Source organism: Rhineura floridana, chromosome 21 (genome assembly GCF_030035675.1).
Source record: "Rhineura floridana isolate rRhiFlo1 chromosome 21, rRhiFlo1.hap2, whole genome shotgun sequence".
NCBI classification, from domain to species: Eukaryota; Metazoa; Chordata; class Lepidosauria; order Squamata; family Rhineuridae; genus Rhineura; species Rhineura floridana.
In genome coordinates, this window is record NC_084500.1 from 9,977,837 (window position 1) to 9,998,846 (window position 21,010).

The window sequence follows — 21,010 nt, forward strand, 5'->3', positions numbered from 1 at the left end:
TGGAGGTTTAGAGAGGTGAAAAAGAGGTTTTGGTGGTGTTTGGAGGTTGGTGGTGTTGTTGAGAGTGAGTCGGAGTTCTGAGGCAATTAATGAGAAGTAAAGTACATGTCAGAACATATATGAAACCATAAGCTTGTCAACAAAGTAATGAAGTAATCTTGTTATTTTTAGTGTTCAATAAATATTTCTTGGTTTACAAAAAGCCTGATTCTTCAGCTGGGATACACAATCCAGGGGGGATGGCAGAGTAACCAAGGCTGAACAGTAATTGTATCGAATGGTGGCAGCGGCGGAGGAAAAGATATTGTATCCAGTACCACAGAGAACCCAGGGCTGTAAGTTTCAGTGCAAGAGGCTGCAGGGGGGGTTGGGAATTACCTATACCCATAGACACAAGGTATCGAGATAGCCTGGCAGAGACTAAGGCACAGTCTAAAGGTTATAAGAGATACAGAGTGTTGGGTAGTAAGGCCTAGCAGGGGGATCTTCTGAGAACTGTGCTAGAGCTGTAAAGGGTAAGAAGAAAACCTGACATTCCTGTCTGCTGGTAGCCACAAGTGAGAGCTTCACAGGTAGTGCCGGGGAAGGACGTCACAGCACTCAGGAGCAATCATGTCAACTGCCCGGGTCATTTCTGTATTCCACAGTTCAACCAGGGTTTCGACAGGAGCGCCAGCCCTATCAGCCAGAAAACTTCCCAGAGCCCTTTGGAAACCATCTGGATCCATTAGTCTCTAGGGGCGGACCAACTTAATAGGTCCCCCACCCTTGCAAGCTGCTGTAAGTCTAAACTTCAGCAAGCAGTGATCTGTCCATGACAGAGGGACTGATGTAAGGCATATCCCCTAAATGTATTTCAATTTCATTTGTTTTGTTATTTAAAAAAATAAAAAGGATTAAAAAAGAAAAAATGCAACAATTCTAAAAACAAAGAATTAAAAAAAAAATTCACTGATGTCCCATGTTTAGTATATCAGCCTGAAGATAATTTCATTCATGTGTCCAAATATTTTGCATTTACGGAAAACACACTCTCTGTAGTATCTATTGGTCCCAAGAATTGACATTATTGGCATCAATAACAGTTTAGTGTGGATGATCCTTCTTCATTGCTCTTTGCATACCATTCCTGCATTTGTACTTTTCCCATCCCTGCAGAGTTTCTAGCACCTTTGGAGAAGGAGCTATCCGGATTCAAGGAAACGTCAAGTACCCTCTCTCAAAGTGCTACTTCCCCATCTTCAAAGCAGTTCCTAGAGCTGCTACTTGGTAAAACTAATCACATCTAATTTGGCCCTTAGTCGTGGCTGACCTAACCAATCTGCTCACTTCACTTCCAAGCCATTTTGGATTTGGGGCATCTGGATCCAAACACTCTGTGTAGATCATCAGTTCCCATATGGAAAGGGTAAAAAACAGGCAGGTGGTGATTCTATTTTGACCATTTTGGGATGACAGTGAGTGATCCCTACAGTTGCTAGGCAACAGCAGCATCTTTTCTTCCTCTGGAACCAAACAAATATTCAAACAAATGGTGGAGCAGTTTAAGTGTTCTTCGAAAGAGGGAAGAATTCAAGGAATCATGTTTTGGTTGTTTAGCAACCCCAGATGAGACTTCCAATCATGTCTGGGTGGCCTAGATATACTTGGGGAATACTTCCTTCAGTTACCAAGCTCTTTCGGCAATACTTTCTACCTCTCTGATACTGCAGAAGTAGTTTACTTCATGAATATCTAAAGCAGCCTTTGCTAACCTGGTGCCTTTCAGGGTTTTGGACTACAACTCCCATCAGCCCCAGCCAGTAGGAGCCTGATATGGTACAGTCCCTTCTACCATTTCACTAACATTAACCCTGTTCACCTGTTGACTCTCGTGCAATTGACAATCACCTGCCAGCCTTGCCCTCTTGTAATTGGGAGAACTTTTGAAACCGAGAGCTGGAGCTGATGGAAGTAGTGGTCCAAAACACCTGAAGGGCACTAGGCTAGCGAAGGCTGGTCTAAAAAACTGGAAGCACAGGTGCAAGCAGTGCCCCACATTGCCCCACTTCCCACTGAGCCATGCCTTGGCATTGAAAGGTTGAATGATATCTATCACTCTGCCAAAACTTTGATGGGCCTGCAGGAGAAGTTGGTGGCAGAATTGTGAGATGATGGAATGGATTGAAGAACTCCTCTGTGCCTCATCTTTCTAACCACACACATAGAAACTTGGAGCTTTCTCTGAGATGCGTATTAATTTTTGTTAAGTTTCTGTCACTATATAATCTGGACCTTTGGGGGGGGAGGAATCACTAGAACTTTCATCCAACCACCCTGATGCCACCTTAAGTATGAGGGGAAACACAATCCAGCAATGAAACACAACATAAGAAGAGTTATGCTGGATCAGGCCAATGGCCCATTTAGTCCAGCATCTCACAGTTGCCAACCAGATGAGTCTGCAAGTAGGACCTGAATGCAAGAGCACTCTCTCCTCCTGAGGTTCCCAGGAACTGGTATTCAGAAGCATACTGCCTCCAACAGAGGCCACTAGAAGATAGTCATCATGTCTAGTAGCCATGGATAGCCTTAACCTCCATGAATTTGGCTAATCCTCTTTTAAAGCCTGCAAGTTGGTTGCCAACACTCTCTCGAGGGAGCAAATTCCATAGTTTAACTATGAGCTGCGTGAAGAAGTATAATAAATAAATAAATAAAATAAAAAATTCTAATGTTATAAGAGAGGGAGAAAAACTTATTTGCATCCACTTTCTCGCCATGCATAATTTTACACACTTTTATCAAGTTGCCTCTTACTCGCCTTTTCTCTAAATTAAAAAGCCCCAAATGCTGCAGCCTTTCCTCATATCTAGAACTCTGTGTGTGGGAGGAACAACAACAAAAATATCCCATCTATTTGCTCATTTTGTACAAATGATTCTGTTTTCAAGATCCAGTTTAACATATGGAAGTTGCTGCCACAAGATGACATGGCTGTGAACGAGATTGGATGTAAAAGGAAAGTAAGCCATTTTGTGAGACTGGGAACCTGTAGTCCTCCAGATTTTCTTGGACTCCAGCTCCCATTCCATCTGGGGCAGGTGAGGGTTGGAGTCCCATGTGGATGGTCACAGATGATCCTCACCCCGATCAAGAAGAAATATACTTCTGATTATCAGGTGTTGGGGACAAAACACCAGAGGGTGTCCATTGTCATGGTAACCAATTTGAGAACCTTCCCAGGACCTCTGGTTGTTCTCAGTTGAGGACAGGATGCTGGAATCAATGGACCTTTGGTTTACTTCAGCCTGACCATTCTTGTGGTGTTACATGGGGACTGGGTGAGGGGTAGCCTGTTGCCACAGACTCTAAAGCTTCTGCACTGTGTATCTCCCTTTCTTATGAACAGAAGAACATATAAAGTTTGACATGACCTTTCCCAAACCTTTCAGAATGCAACACTGTAGGATTTTGAAGGAAGCAGCATAAAAAGAATGTCAACTACTAGGCTGGATATGGTTGGCACAGATAAGCAGAACCGTTTTTAAATGGTTCCAATATAACCTCGAAGTCCCATATTTTGGGCAATGCCCAACCATGCAAATAACACATGTGACACACTGTCCATAATGCATCCCGTAAGCCGCTTACCTTCATGCTTGGTGGAGCAGTGAATGGTGGAGATAAGGGTCTCTCTGGAGCTGCCATATCTGTGTTGTTCAACGCCTCTTGTTTCCTATAAAACAAGGAGACTCCATCTTAGCATTTTCTTTTCTGGCCTTGTAAAGGATGTCAGAACACCAAAAAGAAAGAGAAACGTTTGAGTTTTGAACCAAAGTAACATTTCCATCATAATTTTTAAAGAGCCATGGGGGGAGAGAGAGAGAGACAGAGACAGAGAGACAGAGAGAGTAACCCTAGTTCTGGAGAGAATACATATCAATTCTTTGCTTTATCCAATTATTTATAGCCCATAGAAGTGGAGGAGGTCTTTCATTGGGACATCCAGAGAAGGGAATGTCAATAGAGCCCATACCTACTATGTAAGTTGCAGGTAAAATCCATTCCAGGTAATTTCTATTAGTGGAGTAAGCTGAGAGTTAGCTATATAGAGCTGGGTTTCTATGGAAACACTCTTGCAAAAATGATTTCCCTCCCTCCCCCTCGTCCGCCACACTGTTCCTTGTCCCTCGTTTCTCCATCTGGTCTTATCTATTGACTGTGCAATGTTTGCTCATATCTTTCTCACTCGACAGAAAGGACACGATGAACAACAGAACAGATGCTGATCACGGTTATGCCAGATTACCACCAGGGAATTGGGGGGAGGGGGGAAAGAGTTGGTCTCAGTTTATCATTGTCTGACCAGGCTGAACATGAGGAAAAAGCCAAACGAACAGGAGAAGTCGCAAAGCATGCTCTTCAGTGGCACTCTTTCATGCTTGGAGAGACCAGAGAAGAAAAGCACAACATTATGAAATACATTCATTTATTACATTTGCTTTTCCTCCAAATAATGGCAACATGGCATATGAACATGATTGTCCCCTCCCAATTTTATCCTCACAACAACTCTGTGAAGTAGGTTAGGCTGAGAAACGATTATTGGCCCAAGGTCACCCAGTGAGTTTTATGACCAAGTGGGGATTTGAACCGTGGTCTCCCAAGCCCCAGTCCAACACTCTGTAACTGCTGCACCACACTGGCACTCTCTCCCCCACTCCTACTTGTATTTGGTTTAACAAATTGGGAAGGGGCGTAGCTCAATGGCAGAGCATCTGCTTCACAGGCAAAAGGTCCCAGGTTCAGTCCCCGGCACCTCCAGGTAGGGCAGGACAGAACCCTGTCCAAAACCCTGGAGAACCCTGTCATCAGTGCAGACAGCAGTGAGCTCGATGGACCAATGGTCTAACTGAGTATAAGGCAGCTTCCTATATTCCTGTGTTCCTAATACCCTATTGTTACAAGCTCCCCGATTTTGTGGATGATGTTGAGTTCCAGCGGCAGCTCTGCTGGTTAAATTTCCTTTGGATGGGATAGTACTGGAGACTCAAGGTGTTATAGAATCATAGAGTTGGAAGGGGCCTATAAGGCCATCGAGTCCAACTCCCTGCTCAGTTCAGGAATCCAAATTAAAGCATATCTGACAGTGGCTGTCCATCTGCCTCTTAAAGGCCTCCAGAGTTGGAGAGCCCACCACCTCCCTAGGTCATTGGTTCCATTGTCATAACACTATAACAGTTAGGAAGTTTTTCCTGATGTTCAGCTGAAATCTGGCTCCCTGCAACTTGAGCCCATTATTCCGTGTCCTGCATTCTAGAACAGCCTTTCCCAACCAGTGTGCCTCCAGATGTTGTTGGACCACAACTCCCATCAGCCTCAGCCATTGGCAATGCTGGCTGAGGCTGATGGGAGTCATGGTCCAACAAGAGATCCTCCTTTGTGTGGCAACCTTTCAAGTACTTGAATAGTGCTATCATATCTCCCTCCAGTCTTCTCTTCTCAAGGCTAAATGTGCCCAGTTCTTTCAGTCTCTCCCCATAGGGCTTTGTTTCCAGTGTCTTTGTTAAACACAAGTGTTGAGTGCCAACCAATGGAGGCTGGTCCATTCAGGCTAGTGGGGTGCTGCCTACCAACATCACTCTGCTCTCAGCCACCATCCACCTGCCTACTTGCTTACACCCCGTCCAGGGGGTGGCTTTGCCTGTCAGTTTCCTCCCCTTCAGTCTCAGTTTTGACCTTGTAGAACAAAGTAGATGTAGCCCAAACTAGAATGAGTTGGCTCTGCCTGTCACTGGCTCTGGTTCCACCTATCATTGGGCTCCCTGCCTTCTGCCCCACCAGCCACAATAGCCATCTGTTTCCATTGGTGCCAACAAACAAGCAGAGTCTGTGGAGGAATTCACTCAGAGACTTTTATACCTGCAGCAGATTTCGAGTTTATTCAAAGCATGCAGCACTGGAGAGCCAAGCAGAAAACTGTAACTGTCTATGACTCTCTACAACATGGCGCAGGCCTTTATAGTTTTTCAAAGAACAAAGACTTCAGCAAAGGAAACTCTCACATTTCAAGCATGCATAATACACATGAAATTATTTTAATTCAAAGCATTCTGATTATCTATAAATTGCTAAGACAGGTTGTTAGGGAGTACCGGGCCATGTTGCTAAGGGAGTACTTGCTAACTAAAGTTGTAACACTTTGAAGCTGGTTATACTGTCGTAAAGAATGCGCTTCAAGGGTATAAGAAAACACAAAGGCATGTTTGCTCAGCCATCTGGACTATCAGTTGTTTTCCCACGTTCAGCAGTTTTTTACACTTTCCAGACACAAGCAGAACCAATATTTTCAGATATCCAGAATCCTCCAAATCCTGGTTATTTTACTTCCACAAGCCAAAATGGGATCACTGAGAGGTAGGGTCTGAATGGGAGAGGTATCACCATTCTTGGGAGAATCCTGAGCTTTAAAGAATTAAAATAAAAGTAAAGATTTTTTTAAAAAAACTAAGGGAACAAAAAAGCACCCCAACATCCCAATGGGAAGTGAGCATGCTCAGTCGCCATGAAATGTTGAATGTCAGTTGGTAACTATAAAATGGAAATGGGGAGAGAGAGAAGTAAAGAGGGAAGTACAATGCTCTGCTTGAGTTTCTTACAGATCATTGTTGGGGAACCTTTGGCCCTCCAGATGTTGCTAAACTACAACTCCTATCAGTCCCAGCAAGCATGGCCAATGGCCAAGGATAATGGTAGTTGTAGTTCAGCAACAACTGGAGGGCCACAGGTTCCTCACACCTGTTACAGAACATAGCAGGAAACATTTTCTGTCAGGGGTATTGCGGACTGCATGCCAGTGATGGGTGAGGCTGGAGCCAGTGGTGAGCAAAGGCAGAGCCAGTGGCCGGCAAGATCAGATCCAAAAGCAGGGGCATTCCATTTTTTTCTCTCCTTGTGCCACCATCTCCCACCCCCCATTTTCCTCCTTGCCACCCACATGAAATTAAGCTGAGAGTTGCATACAGATCTTCAGATGTAGGTTCCCCACACTGTCTCATAGTATCCTGGACTAGCTGTTAGGGACAAGCAGGTCTGGATATCAGAGGATTGTGACAAAAACAGAAGCAGAAGCAGCAATTGCCAGTGTTCACTTATTTGTCCCATGTCCAAAACAGAAATCAATCCACCAAAAACAATTGGTATTTGCTGTTGCTGCTGTTGCTTGCAGTCTGCAAATCACACACAATTGATTATTTTTTCCTATTTGCATTGCATTTCCTTTACATTGAAATAAATGGGGTTGAATAATGTTATGACAATGTAATTTACATAATTAACTATACAAGTTATGTAATTTCGCCAAGGCAGACTATGAGACAAATAATGTAGTTTTTTGGCACAAGATGAAATGCAGTGGAATAGAAGGTGTCACATGTGATTAATATAGGGCAGAAAGGAAAGGATACACTGAAACATTTTGTTGCAGGTTGCTGTAATATTTGCTTCATTTACAAATATTCATGCATGGCATATGTGGAGGCAAACTGCCACTCTTACAAGACAAGATCCCTCAGATCAATGAGTAGCCCTGAAGAGCAACACTGCCTATTTTAGCTAACTCCACACAGAAACTCATGTTTCCCTATTTCAAATGCAAAACTCACAGACACATATAACCCTGCCTCCCATCAAATACAACCTTCACCATGTCACGGACATTCAAAACCACAGGGAGGCTCCAAACTCAGAGAGAAAGAGAGAGAGAGAGAGAGAGAGAGAGAGAGGCTGGCAGAAAGAGAAAGCACAATAAATAGGGGTGGCAGAAAGAGAGAGAAATGGGTCTAGTAGAAAGCAAGAGGGAGAGAGAAAAAGAATAAGCAGCTCCGGCCACATTTGGCTCTAACCTCTCTCACGGCCAACATGCAGCCCCTAACAGGGTACCCTAAAGGGAATGCAGCCCTTGACAGTGAAATGGTTACCCATCCCTGTCCTAAAGATTAGCTCCCACTGATGATATGTCAACTGATCTTCCTGGACTATTAGCGAACATTATGCCAACAAAGCCTTAGTAGTGATTGATATCATCTTGAAGAAATGATTGGATGGAAGGATTTCAGCAGAACCGCTCCTGTTCTCTTTGGAAGTGATGGTGGCAGCTGCTGCTACTCTGGGAACGTTTTTTGGCTGAAGATAAAAATGATTGAAATAAACAAAAATATATTCACAAGCCCTTCCCTGCCTTTTAATATTTTTCATAAAAACAGAGCTCGAGATATGCCAATATGCTGAAATCTGCAGCAGGGGTCACCAACGTTTTAAAACCAATGGGCACACTGGGAATTTTGAGGAATGCTGTGGGCACCAGTCACAAGATGGCTGCTGTGGGGGTGTGGCTGAACACTAAATGGCAGCTGCATATAAAAGAACAGAAAAAGAGTCAGAACCATAAAATGGTGGAGGCATTCCCCCCTCCATCAGCCCCTCCCCCAATCAATGGGAGAAAAGGCAGCTACAGCCGCTTGCATATGAAGAGAAGCTCTTTGCAGCTGTCCTTTGTTGCATCCAGTCCTGGCATCCAATGAAATGCATGCTCAGTGTAGGCATGTTCAATCGAGGTGAGGCTGAGCCAGTACAAACTGTAGCTGAGTAGGAAGGGCAAACAACCTCTTGTAGACTGTGGATTTTTAAGGGGATATTTACTGAGATCTTTTGAGGGCACCACAGGAAAAAGAACTGGCAGGCAACTGATGCCCATGGGCACCATGTTGGTGACCCCTGAAACACAGTAGAGACCTAGTTGTAAAGTGTCTGTGGGGGTAGGTGGACATCATGACCTCCATTCCAGACTGGCCACTGACCAGCATCAATGACGATCATCATATTTGCAAAACTGTTGCAGTCTGATGCTTCCTGCCCATTGCTCATCTTGGCTTGTTGTGCTGCATAAATCCATGTCCTTAGCGAACAAAATCTAATGAAACATTTGTAACCAAAGATGCCAAATAAATTAAACTCAGGAACTGCTAATAGAAGAATAATTGGTGGGTGACATGGGCAGAGTGCCACCCCACCAGTTTGACAGGAAGGGTAATTGTAGCAGCTCACGATAACTGTGAGCAGAATTAAGATGAGGTGGTCCCATCAAGGGACAATTCAGAATCCTTAATATTTTAACCAAACAGCTCAAACTTGTTTTCTTGCAATTCTGTTCCATGTCAGAACATGACCTGTTTGAGGAGCCTTACCAACTCTAACCAAGGCTTCATTCAAAGAACAGCTTTGTCTCTGGAGGCGCAATGGGCTCCATGGCACAGTGCCTTCCATCAGCTTTGGTTGGTGGCCTAATTCTGGACCTGTCTAGATGGGGATAGCCTAACTTCCATTGTCTAAGGTCTAGTAACTTCTAGATTAGATTACTCCAATGCATTATACATGGGGCTGCCCATGAAAATGATTCAGAAACATAAGAAGAGTTTGCTGGATCAGGCCAGTGGCCCATCTAGTCCAGCATCCTGTTCTCACAGTGCCCATTCAGATGCCTATGGAAAGCCTGCAAGCAGAATCTGAACACAACAGTAACTCTCCCCTATTGCGGTTTCCAGCAACTGGTATTCAGAAATGTACCACCTCCAACAGTGAAGGTAGCTGATAGCCTTAGCCTCCATGGATTTCTCCAATCTTATTTTAAAGCCATCCAAGTTGGTGGCCATCACTGACTCTTGTGAGAACAAATTCCATAGTTCGCACTATGTGAAGCAGTACTTTCTTTTGTCTGTCCTGAATCTTCCAACATTCAGCTTCATTGGATGGCCCTGAGTTCTAATGTTAGGAGAGGGAGAAAAACTTCTCTGTCCCCTTTCTCCACACTTTGCATAATTTTAGAAACAGCAGTCAGTGCAGAACTCACTGGCCAGATTGTTAACTGGGAGCAGATGGTCGATGCATGTGACACTGATCCTGGCACATGCATAAAACGCTGATCATGATCATTGACCACCGAGTCACTTTCTGGACTCAATTCAAAGTGCTGGTTTTGGCCTGTAAAGTTTTATGTGGATTAGGACCCCAATACCTCAAGGACCATCTCTTCCCATATGAACCTACCTGGACTCTGCACTCATCATCAGAGAACCTTCTCTGTGTAACTCTTCTGAAGGAGGTGTAAAGGGTGACAATAAAAACCCAAGCCTGCTCAGTGGTGGCTTCCTGAATTATGGGATGCTGTCCCCAGAGAAACTCACCCGGAACTAACTTTTCCAATACCAGGCAAAAAACGTTCCTGTTTACCCAGGCTTTCAGGCCTTAATTGGTTCATAATTCTGGCTTGTTTTGGTGTTCATCTTTTAGTGGGATGGGATGAACACTTTGGATTAGTGTTGCTATTCTTACATTTATTCTAGATTTTGGATTTTGTTAAGTTGTTCTGTATTTTAATACTTTGTAAGCTGTTTTCAGACGTTTTGGGAAAAGCAATGAACAAATATAAGAAATAATAGGAGCACAGGAAGCTGTCTTTTACCGCGTCAGACCACTGGTACCTTTAGCGCAGTATTATCTACGCTGAACGGCAGTGGCTCTCCAGGGTTTCAAGCAGGAATGTTTCTACATAGCTCTACATAGAGATGCCGGGGATTGTACCTGGGACCTTCTTTAGGCAAAGCACCTGCTCTGCCCACTCAACTATGGGTCTTCCTCTAATAGCAGCAGCAGCAGCAGCAGCAGATTCTCTAGGCTCCGGGTTGGGTTCTGTAGCCAGTGAAGAGCAAGAGCAGTAGGTTTAGGACAGTCAAAAGGAAGTAGAAGTCTTGTACATAACTTGGAATCAATTCATGGAACTCTCCCACGAGAAGTACTGATGGCCACTGGCTTTAAAAAGAGGGTTACACAAATGCGTGGACAAATCTTTCCATGTCTGTTAATTATGATATAGTAGCTAAGTGAAACTTTCATACCTGGAGGCAGTGTATCTCTGAATACCAGTTGCTGAGGGATATTGCCTTTTATGCTCTGATTGTGGAGACATCTTGGATCCTGGAGACATCTGGTTGCCCACAATGGAAAACAAGATATGGCACCAAAGCGTTCTTGGGTCTGATCCTTCAGTTCTAATCCAAGAGTGAGGAACTTCTGTCAGCCTGAGGGCTACATTCCTTCCTGGGCAATCTTCTGAGGGCCACATACCAGTAGGGGGAGGGGTGGGCAGGACCAGAGGCAAAAGTAGGCGGAGCAGTGAATGTAAATGTTACCTTTGTATGTTAGTCTAGCACCTACACACACCCAACACACCCTTCTGTATCCTCCATCCTGACAAGCAAGAGGCAAGAGGGTGAGAAGCAGGGCCGATTGACGGGTATGGCCTGGGAAGAAGGGGTGTGGCCTGATGAGAATTTCAAGGCTCTGATGGAGAGGTCCCACCCCATTCTAATCAGATGCAAGGGCAGAGGAAATCAGTTCCTCTTTCTGCACTTCCTGATATCCCATTTCACATTTGTAGAATGAACTGAGATGTATCCCAGTGAGATGCCTAAGCTTCCATATTTGGGCACAAGAACATTCAGCAGAAAGTAGAAGTGCAAAGATCTGAAGACTTGCCAGTTGCAAGTGAAACACAGAAGGGGCTTTTGTGAACTTTGCCTTCAGGTTAATCTGTTTCCCGCAGACCAGTTTTGGATGCTGCACAACACAGTTCCTATTGCCCATGCTTCTTTGGATGAGGATTTTAGGAATTGTCCTTCCCAACGAGATATGTACGTTCCTAATGCAGTGACATCTGTGAAGGGCTGGGGAATACACACACACACACACATATTACTCCCCCAGCCCTGAAAAAAAAAATCCAGCTAATATCTTCTCTGTGTGTGTGCTTTAACCATTACTGAGAAAAGAAATTGCATATGAAATTTATCCAAGGGAAGTAAAACAGTCTGTGACATTCTCATAGGCGGGGGAGATATTTTTGTTCCACTTTTTATTTTGAGCCAACTGGTGCTGAGAGGAAGTCCCTTTAAAGTAATCACTTGATGTCACTATGGGGATGTAAGGAGGCATCCCTTTCCATTCCACCCTGTATTCAGTGCATGCAGCACTGTTTCCATTCCACTGCAGTTTGTCTTCTGCCACTCACTGTCCGCTATGGATGCACTGTTCATTAATGTATGTTAATTACATAACTGTTTTGTATTACTTTTGAATATTTTTATGTTGCTGTACACCACCGTGATATTTTGCAAGAGGGCAGTATATACATTTATAAAGGAATATTACTTACATGAATTACGGTGTCATTATGTTATTCTACTTCATTCATCTAAGTGAAAGGAAATGTAATGCAGGGGGCATAATCAATTACATATCGTCTGCAGACTGAAAGCAACAACAACATTTAATACCAATTATTGTATTGTATACAAGAATTGTATTTGCTAGATTGATTTCCGTTCTGGACACAAGACGAAAAAATAACCTCAGCAATTTCTGCCCCCACTTCTGTTTTTTGCTGGAATTCTCTGACATTCCTAGACATGATATCAGGAGATTAACAGATGGGCTGCCCTATCCACCCATCAAAGTTGGCCTACTGAAGGTGGGTGAGGAAGGATCTAGCCCTCTAGTTCCCCACCCCTGGCCTAGAGGAAGATGTCACAAAGTAGCTCCCCCCATGGGGCATTTTCAAATCTGGAAGCCCAGGAGAAATGCTGAATGGAAAGGGGGGGGAAACATGCATTTGCTCTTTTGTAGGCTAAACTCTGGTGCAAGGGTTATAACAGGAAAGGGAGCGAAGGAAGAGCTGTATCACCCATCATCAGTGGTGGCTGGTAGCCATTGGGACTGATAGGGCAGAAGTCAGAGAGCATAACACTAGGTGGCACCACAGCCAATGACAAGCAGAGCCAACTAATTCTAGTTCTGTATCCATTCTCCTCCCTGCTGAGTTCTATAAAGGCAACATTGAGACTAAAGAAGAGGAGAAAGCTGACAGCCAGGGCCACCCCCTGGGCTGGTTGCAAGTAAGAAGGCAGGCAGGTGGAGGCTACCTAAAGACAGACTGTTTAGTGGGCCTCAGCCCCATTTGCCTTAATGGGCCGGTGTCCATTGCCCATCATGAACAATGTTTTAGTTATGTCAGAATGTGCTAATGCCTAGACCCAGAACTGGGTGTGAGGAAGACAGAAGTAGAGCAGGGTCCAGTTGCTAGTCCCTGCAGGTTCTGGGACCAAGAAGTGAAGGTGGGCATACCATGATGGACAAGCTGAGAAAACCACCCTGAAGATGACCCTTAAATGCAGAGTCAGGGGACTTCAACTGCACACACGCACACACTCACACACTCCAGTCCTTCCACCATCATCCCAGAAGCAGAGCTAGTCCAGGCTAAATCCCAGACCAGGGGATGTAATGGACATCTTGGCAGCATGAAGCTTTTGATCTCTGAGCCTTACTTTGGGGAGAAGGAAGCAAGAACCTGTACCTACTCCAAGACGGGGGCCCTGCTGATGCACCAAGAAATGTGCCCTAGCAAGGACTGCTCTAGAACAGCTGGCATGACACTTCCTCCTGCCCAGCTCCTTGCGCTCTTGTCCAACCGCTTGGGCTGGGCAGCTCCCCAGTTGCTTCAGCACAGCTTGCCTTCGACCTGCTCTTGCCTTGATGGACAGTTCCAGAGACAGTTCCTTGTATAGGGAGGGTGAGCAATCTAACCACATGAAACAAAGCTCTAGGCCAGGCATGAGCAGACCTCAGGCTCTTGGGATTTTTACTATTGTCCCAAGGTCCACCAATTAGAGCTGAGTGCAAAATAGTCGAGGGGCTTATGTTTAGTATGAAGTGTATGTGCATGTGCCTCTGAGTATGTGCATGGCCCAGGATTTTGTTTTCAGAAATCTGAACTGAGCTTGCAGTCCACCTACACAAAATGGTTTTCCTCCAAAGCTTTCTTTATCTCAAGAGCCTACTTTAGAGGGGAAATCTTTGCAGTTGTTGGTAGACCTTTGGCCACATCTGCATTATACATGCAAAGCAGTACTATACTATTTTAAGCAGCCATGGAGGGGGGGAGTGAAATGAGATGCTTCTTTGCTTTATTCTCCTAATGTATTCAGACACATCTCTCAATTGCCCTGGAGGTGAAAAAAGCACAACTTCTGTCTCCTCCCTTTAGCCTTATACCTTCATCAAGGAAACACAAAAGGTTCCATTGAGTCAGCCTCTCCTCCCGACCTTTAACAAATGGGTCTGTTTTCTACAAACAAACAAACAAACATACTAGGAAAAGCACCAACCGTGCAAGTTTGCTCCTTCCCCCCCTTTTTTTTCTTTTAGCCTGCACAGGCAGTTCTGTAAAATCTCCTACCTGCAGCAAAACCTTTTTCCTTACTCCTTTCCCCCATTCTTGCTGTCAGACCCCGGTAAATATGCAAAAATAATTGTCCTCTGTATGCAGCCTTCGTAATATGTAGAGTTATTTCCTATCCTCAGCTTGTCTGTCTGTGCAGTGGGCCAGTGATGCACAGCACTTTGTGGCTGGCTTATATCTTGCAATCAAGAAGTCATTTTAACGACAGCTTCATGCTGTCTAACTTTTCACAAGGAGATGTAGGGTGTTGGTTGGAATAGCTGCCTTTTCAGGGGCAACCAGAATTGTCAGGGGTTGGAATTACTTCCCTATGAGGAAAGGTTATAATGTTTGGTGCTGGTTTAGGAAAAAAGGTGAGTAAGAGGGGACAGGTTGTGCTTTATGTGTTGCATCCCTGGGGACTGGTCTGGAAGCTGTAGCCAATGCAGAATGCTGCAGCCAGATTGCTGAGTGGAGCATCTGGGTGTGCACATATTGTACCTGTGCTGCAGGAACCGCACTGGCTGCCAAACAGCTACCAGGCAATGTTTAAGGTCTTGTTAATATATCCAGGTCCCCCCTCTGAGAGAAGCTTGGAGGGTAGTGACAAGGGAGAGGGCCTTTTCAGTTGTGGCTCCCTATCTGTAGAATATGCTCCCCGGTGAGGTCTGCCTGGCACCTTCATTGACATCTTTTTGGCACCAGGTAAAGACTTATCTTTTTCCCCAGGCATTTGGTAGGCTAAGATGATGTTGTTTGTATTAGTGTGCTTCCAAAGCTTTCTGTGGCTGTATGAGGGTGGCTGTTGTTGTTTCATTATTTTGTTTTATGGTATATTTACGTTTGTTTTTAACAATGTTGTAAGCTGCTTGGAGACCTTTGGATAACAAGCAGGGGTGTAGTCATCCAGGGTCTTGGGGGGTCTTAGACTCCTCTTAGAATCCTCTTATGATTGCTACATCCTGAATCGTCATGGAACTACTGTTGATCTCCAACAGGGGGACCAGAGCAGAGCTTGGAAAAGTTACTTTTTTTAACTACAACTCCCATCAGCCCCAGCCAGCATGTGCTGGCTGGGGCTGATGGGAGTTGTAGTTCAAAAAAGTAACTTTTCCAAGCTCTGGACCAGAGGTGTAGTGGTTCAAGGTCTCGGGGGGTCTTAGACCTTTACTTTTTTGGGGATCAGGGTTCCAGCATGGTCCCTATGTCTCCAGCTTCCTACAAGCCAATCAGCATGAAAGGGGGAGTGTGTCAGTCGCTGAGAAGAGTCTTCTAACATGCTTCCTTGTCCTTTCCTGCTGACTGAAGCCACTCAGAGTGAAAGGAGGTGAATCAGTCATTGAGAAGACTCCCCACATTCATGCTGATTGGCTCCTTGGGACATCTGCTCTTGTGGGAGAAGGCTACAACTCAGTAGCCAAAAAGGGTGTGGTTGTGACTATCATGAAGGGACCCTGCACTTCTAAATCTGCTACTACATTACTGATTACAAGCAATTAATAAATCTAATAATAATAATAATAATAACAACAATAATCAGCCCCAAACAACTCAGGACCATTGGCATGCATTAAACCCAAGATGATGTGCTGAACACACAGTGGCCTGAAGGTTTGAGACCCTCTGAAATGAGTCCAATCAAACTGGCAGACTGACCCTTTCAAAGTTGCACTGACACCGTACCCAGATTTTGCATGATCGTTCCTGCGATTAAGGAGCAGGTTTTCATGCCATTTGATTTATTTTATTTCTTACATTTATACCCTGCGTTTCTTTCATCACAGAAACCCAAGGTGGCATATATGTGGTTCCCAGGGTGTCTCCAATCCAGACACTGACCATACCCAGACCTGATTAGCTTCAGCAAAGTGATGGCCTCATGTGCCTTCAGATCATAGCCTGGGTTTTGAATCAACCCATTTGTTTCACAGTTAACCTTTGAAAACTGCACTGATTTTCACCAAAATTGGCATGATGGCTCCTGAAATCAAGGAACAAGTTTTCATCTATATTTGGATACAACTGGATGGTTTAGCTTTAAGATCTGAGAATCTCTGGAATAAGCCAAAACGTTTTTTAAAAAAATAAGCCCAAACTTTAAAAAACGATTCCTGTTGTATTTTGAGGGGATACATTTACCACCAGCTGGTACATATTCATACCTTTGAGCAGACCTTCTTGATCTCTGAGCTTCACTATTCCACCTCCAAGACTCCAGATCTATTCTAAGAAAGTTTCACAAATTATCATAAACAAATCCCCATGTCCCCAGAGCACCCATTACCCAGATTTCTCCCCAAACTCTCATCAGAATCATCTGCCATGGTGCGCATTATCATGCTTTGCCATCATCTGGGGGTGCTTGGGCTGTGCAACCCTTTGACTAATGTGGCAGGGACAAGAGAGAATGGAACAAAATCTTAGATATAGTCACAACCCCCATCAGTCGAGAGTGGATGGGAAGAGGCGAGACAGGCGATGAGGACGCATACTGGGACAAATCACTTGGGGAGGGGGCTGGCAGCAGAATGGACTTAGAGGGCACTCCAACCCCTGTCGTGGACTCCACAGCCCCCGCAACTCCAGACCCCCATGCAGGAGCTCAGCCAGGCCTGTTTGACACTTCCCAGCCAGGAACACCTCCACCTCCCCTGCCTGAACTGACAGTTAGCAGTCCCCCTCCATCGGGTCCCAGGCTATGGTCTGAAGGCACGTAAGGTCAGCTCCCTGCTGAAGCTAAGCAGGGTCAGGTCTGGATCGTGCCTGGATGGGAGACTGCCTGGGAACCATATGTAAACTGCTTTGGGTTTCTATCATGAAAAGAAAGGCAGGGTATAAATGTAATAAATAAATAAGACGAAAGACTGACCAAATCTCTACCTTCACTCCACTCTTGGAGAAGCTCAAAGCGGGAAATTCAACAGACTCAGCTAAGGAGGAGCCTCAGTTTGCGCTCACACTCCCAACCTACTTAAGCAGACTTGGGGAGGGGTAACCCAGTTGCTGAGTCAACATATGTAGTCACAAAGTCATGCTTAGCTAGAGAGAAACTAAGTTCCTAGATAGAGTAGTTAGTTTCATGAGGCGCTCTGCATTGGAACTGTCTGTTACTTTAATAAAAAGAGAAAACACCACTGTCAAGTCTGAGTCTCTCAACTTTGGGGAGGACAGATATGTTTTTTTCTCAGCATCTTCACGCTAATGTTGTGTACATGAAAAATTGTCTGGCAAAACATACTTTTAAAAAAACAACTGCAGCCCCTTAGCGTATTTTGTTTTTAAAGGCAGAGAACTTGTAGGAACCCAGAACACTATCTACCTCTGGGTCAGACCACTGATTCATTCACGTTAGTATTGTCTCCGTACTGACTTGCAGCAGCTCTCCAGGGCTTCAGACAGCAGTTTTTCCAGCCCTATCTGGAGATGCCAGGGATTGAACCTAGGACCTTTTGCATGTGAGGCAGATGCTCAGCCACTGAGCTATGGCCCTTTGGGACTCAGCCAAATATGGTGCACAGCCCGAGTGTTTCTGCCTGGTTGGAATGTGCCTCGAACTCTGATAATGCTGTTTGCGTGCCTGGATGGAGGGCAGAGAAGGGGCTGTGAGTGTGTGTAGAAACAAGCCTACTGCACACAGGTAGAATTTTCATTTGTTGCTCCGCCCACTTTAGCCTCTGGGAATGTGGCTCGTAGGCTGAAAAAGGCCATGCAGGAAGAGCCAACAACAACCTTTCTTTCTTTCTTATTCCACCCTTCCTCCCAGTAGGAGCCCAGGGCAGCAAACAAAAACATTCTAAAACATCATAAAAACAGACATTAAAATATATTAAAACAAACATTTTTTAAAACATATTAAAACAAAACATTTTTAAAAACATAATTTAAAAAAGCTTTAAAAAATCTATATTTTTTTTTTAAAATGTGTTTTTAAATTTGTATATTTGTTTTTAATGTTTTTAATTGTTGTAAACGGTCCAGAGAGCTTCGGCTATGGAGCGGTATACAAATGTAATCATCATCATCATCATCATCTTAAAAAGCAATTCTCACACAGATGCAGACTGGGATAAGGTCTCTATTTAAAAGGCTTCTTGAAAGAGGCAGGTCTTCAATAGGCACTGAAAAGATAACAGGGATGGTGCCTGTCTAATATTTAAGGGGAAGGAATTTCACAGGGTAGGTGCCACTGCACTAAAGGTCCATTTCCTATGTTGTGCAGAACGGACCTCCTGATAAGATGGTATCTGCAGGGGGCCCTCACATGCAGAGTGCAGTTATCGAGTGGGTATATAAGGGGTAAGACGGTCTTTCAGGTATCCTTGTCCCAAGCTGTATAGGGCTTCATACACCAAAACCAGAACCTTGCACTTAGCCTGGTAGCTAATGGACAGCCAATATTATTCGAAAAGCATTCAGACCAGACCAGAACATAAGGTCTCTGCAGGATCAGACAGAGGGTCAATTTGGTCCAGCATCCTGGTTCTTAAGGTGCCCAGACAGATAAAAACATAAGAGCACTTTGCTGGATCAGACCAATGGCTCACCTAGTCCAGTATCCTGTTCTCACAATGGCCAGCCAGATGCCTCTGGGAATCCCACAAGTGGGACCAGAATGCAAGAGCACTCTCCCCTTCTGCATTTTCCAGCAGTTAGCATTCAGAGGCATACTGCCTCCAACAGTGGAGGCAGAGCATAGCCATCATGGCTAGTAGGCTTTGATAGCCTCATATCCTCCATGAATGTGCTTGTGAGACAGATGCAAGCAGGTCGTGAATGCTACCCCCACCCCTAGCAACTGGTCTTCAGCGACACACAGCCTCTGAACATGGAAGCTCCATGTACCCATCACAGCAAATAGCCATCAACAGACCTCCTCCATGAAGTTCCTTCATCCACTTTTGAAAGCATCTAAGCGAGTGGCCATCGCCACTACTTGTGGCAGCAAATCCCAGTGCTCAGTCCCCTATTGTGGGAAGAAGTGCTCTCTTGAAACACCCACCAGTCAATTTCAAGTTGCCCAAAAGCAACTGCATGCTAACTCCCCACATGCAGCTTCTTGGCAATTGATAGCAGAAATCCAGCTCTTTCGCTGGTTGCATTTAAGCTGCCAGGCTATTTTCCTCTGCCAAGATACATACATACTCAGGACACCAATTTTAGCTCCGACCCTGTATCGTGATGTGCATTGCAAATTCCAGGAACTGGTAGCTACCAGTTTCTATTAGGCATGAGTATATCTGTCAATTTCAGTTTCTCCCAGTTTCTCAGTTCCCAATCTTAATTTCAGTTCTCCACATTTCTACATCTGTTTGCGATTTTGAAAAAAATCCTCATGAAAATTCAGCAGCATTTTCATACAAATTTCTCACAACGTTCTCCAATTTTTACCTAATATACACGTTTTTGTCAAGCAATGTTCCCCGATATAATGCATTTCTGTATGTTATTTTCACTAATGTGTGTGTTTTAATGCACACGTTTCCACATTGTATGCATTTTTGTATACATTTCTTGGCCGGAGAACCGCATTGCAAAATGCAGAGAAGTATGACCTTCAACGGATAGATTTGTTTTGGTCCACTGATTGTTTAGGAATGTGTGGATTTGCTAGGTTTGCATTTAAATGTGAACTGAGTCAAATTTCTTCCCCATCTCTAGTTTCTATCCAAAATCATTAACAAACAAAACCCATGAAGTGTCTAGAGAAGTGGGACATCAGAGGCTGCCTTATACCAGGTCAGACATTTTTATCCATTGAACTCAAGTGTGGGAAAACTTGGGCTAAATGTGGCCCTACAGGCCACTCTAGTTCTCCCCCAGGGCTCTCCCCAGGCCATACACCCTCCCAAATCACACCACCAGCCTAGTTTTGAACCACCCTTGGGTGATTTTCCTGGCTGGAACAGGCAGCAGCATAGTGGCAAATTCAGAAGTGCAGGGTCCCTTCATGATAGTCACAGCCATGCCCCCTCCAATCTTTCTTTCTTTTTTTTGCTGCTGAGTTGAGAATGAGGTCCTTGTGAATGCCTTCTCTCACAACAACAGATGTCCCTAAGAGCCACTAGCATGAAAGGGGAATGTGTTAGCTATTGAGGATAGTCTTCTCAGTGTCTGACTCACCTCCTTTCACTCTGATTGGCTCAAGTCAGCAGGAAAGGACAACAAAGCATGTTAGAAGACTCTTCTCAGTGGCCAACACACTCCCCTTTCATGCTGGTTAGCTTGTAGGATGCTGGAGACATAAGGCCCCTGCTGAGACCCTGCTCCTAAAAAAGTAAGGGGTCTAAGAGCCTCTGAGACCCTGGATAACTACACCCCTGGGAACAGGTCCTTGAACGCTGATAATGCCTCTTGCTTGCATGGATGGAGGAGAGAGAGAGAGAGTAGAAACTAGCCTACTATAGAAAGGTAAATTTACATTTCATGCTCTGCCCCTGGCCCCATTCACCACTGGTATGAGGGCCCCGAAAAACTGCCTGGAAGGAAATGTGACCCTCGAACTGAAAAAGGTTCCCCACCATGATGTAGCCAGTAGCTTTCTAGGGTCCACTGGCAGATCTCTGGGTAATCTGTGGTAGACTGACAAGAGTTTCTGACTCACAATGATTTAACAACAATTTAAAAATTCCCCTGTAAAGCCAATCTATGCCGTACATTTAAAACTAGCTTGCCAGGTCCAACAGGGCACTGCAAACA

The 21,010-nt window shown here is 44.7% G+C and overlaps 1 protein-coding gene across 6 annotated transcripts in view; it reads right to left on the bottom strand.

Moving 5' to 3' along the window:
- RAP1GAP2 (RAP1 GTPase activating protein 2) overlaps nt 1-21,010 on the bottom strand; it is a 335,084-nt gene that overhangs the window by 189,390 nt on the left and 124,684 nt on the right. For 5 of the 6 annotated variants that reach the window (XM_061604666.1, XM_061604672.1, XM_061604670.1 and 2 more), the window contains one exon: nt 3,634-3,718. In XM_061604666.1, the coding sequence (XP_061460650.1) occupies nt 3,634-3,718 (85 nt within the window). Of the gene's footprint in view, nt 1-3,633; nt 3,719-10,934; nt 11,005-21,010 lie in introns of those variants that run through there. The other variant, XM_061604671.1, reaches the window with a different exon arrangement.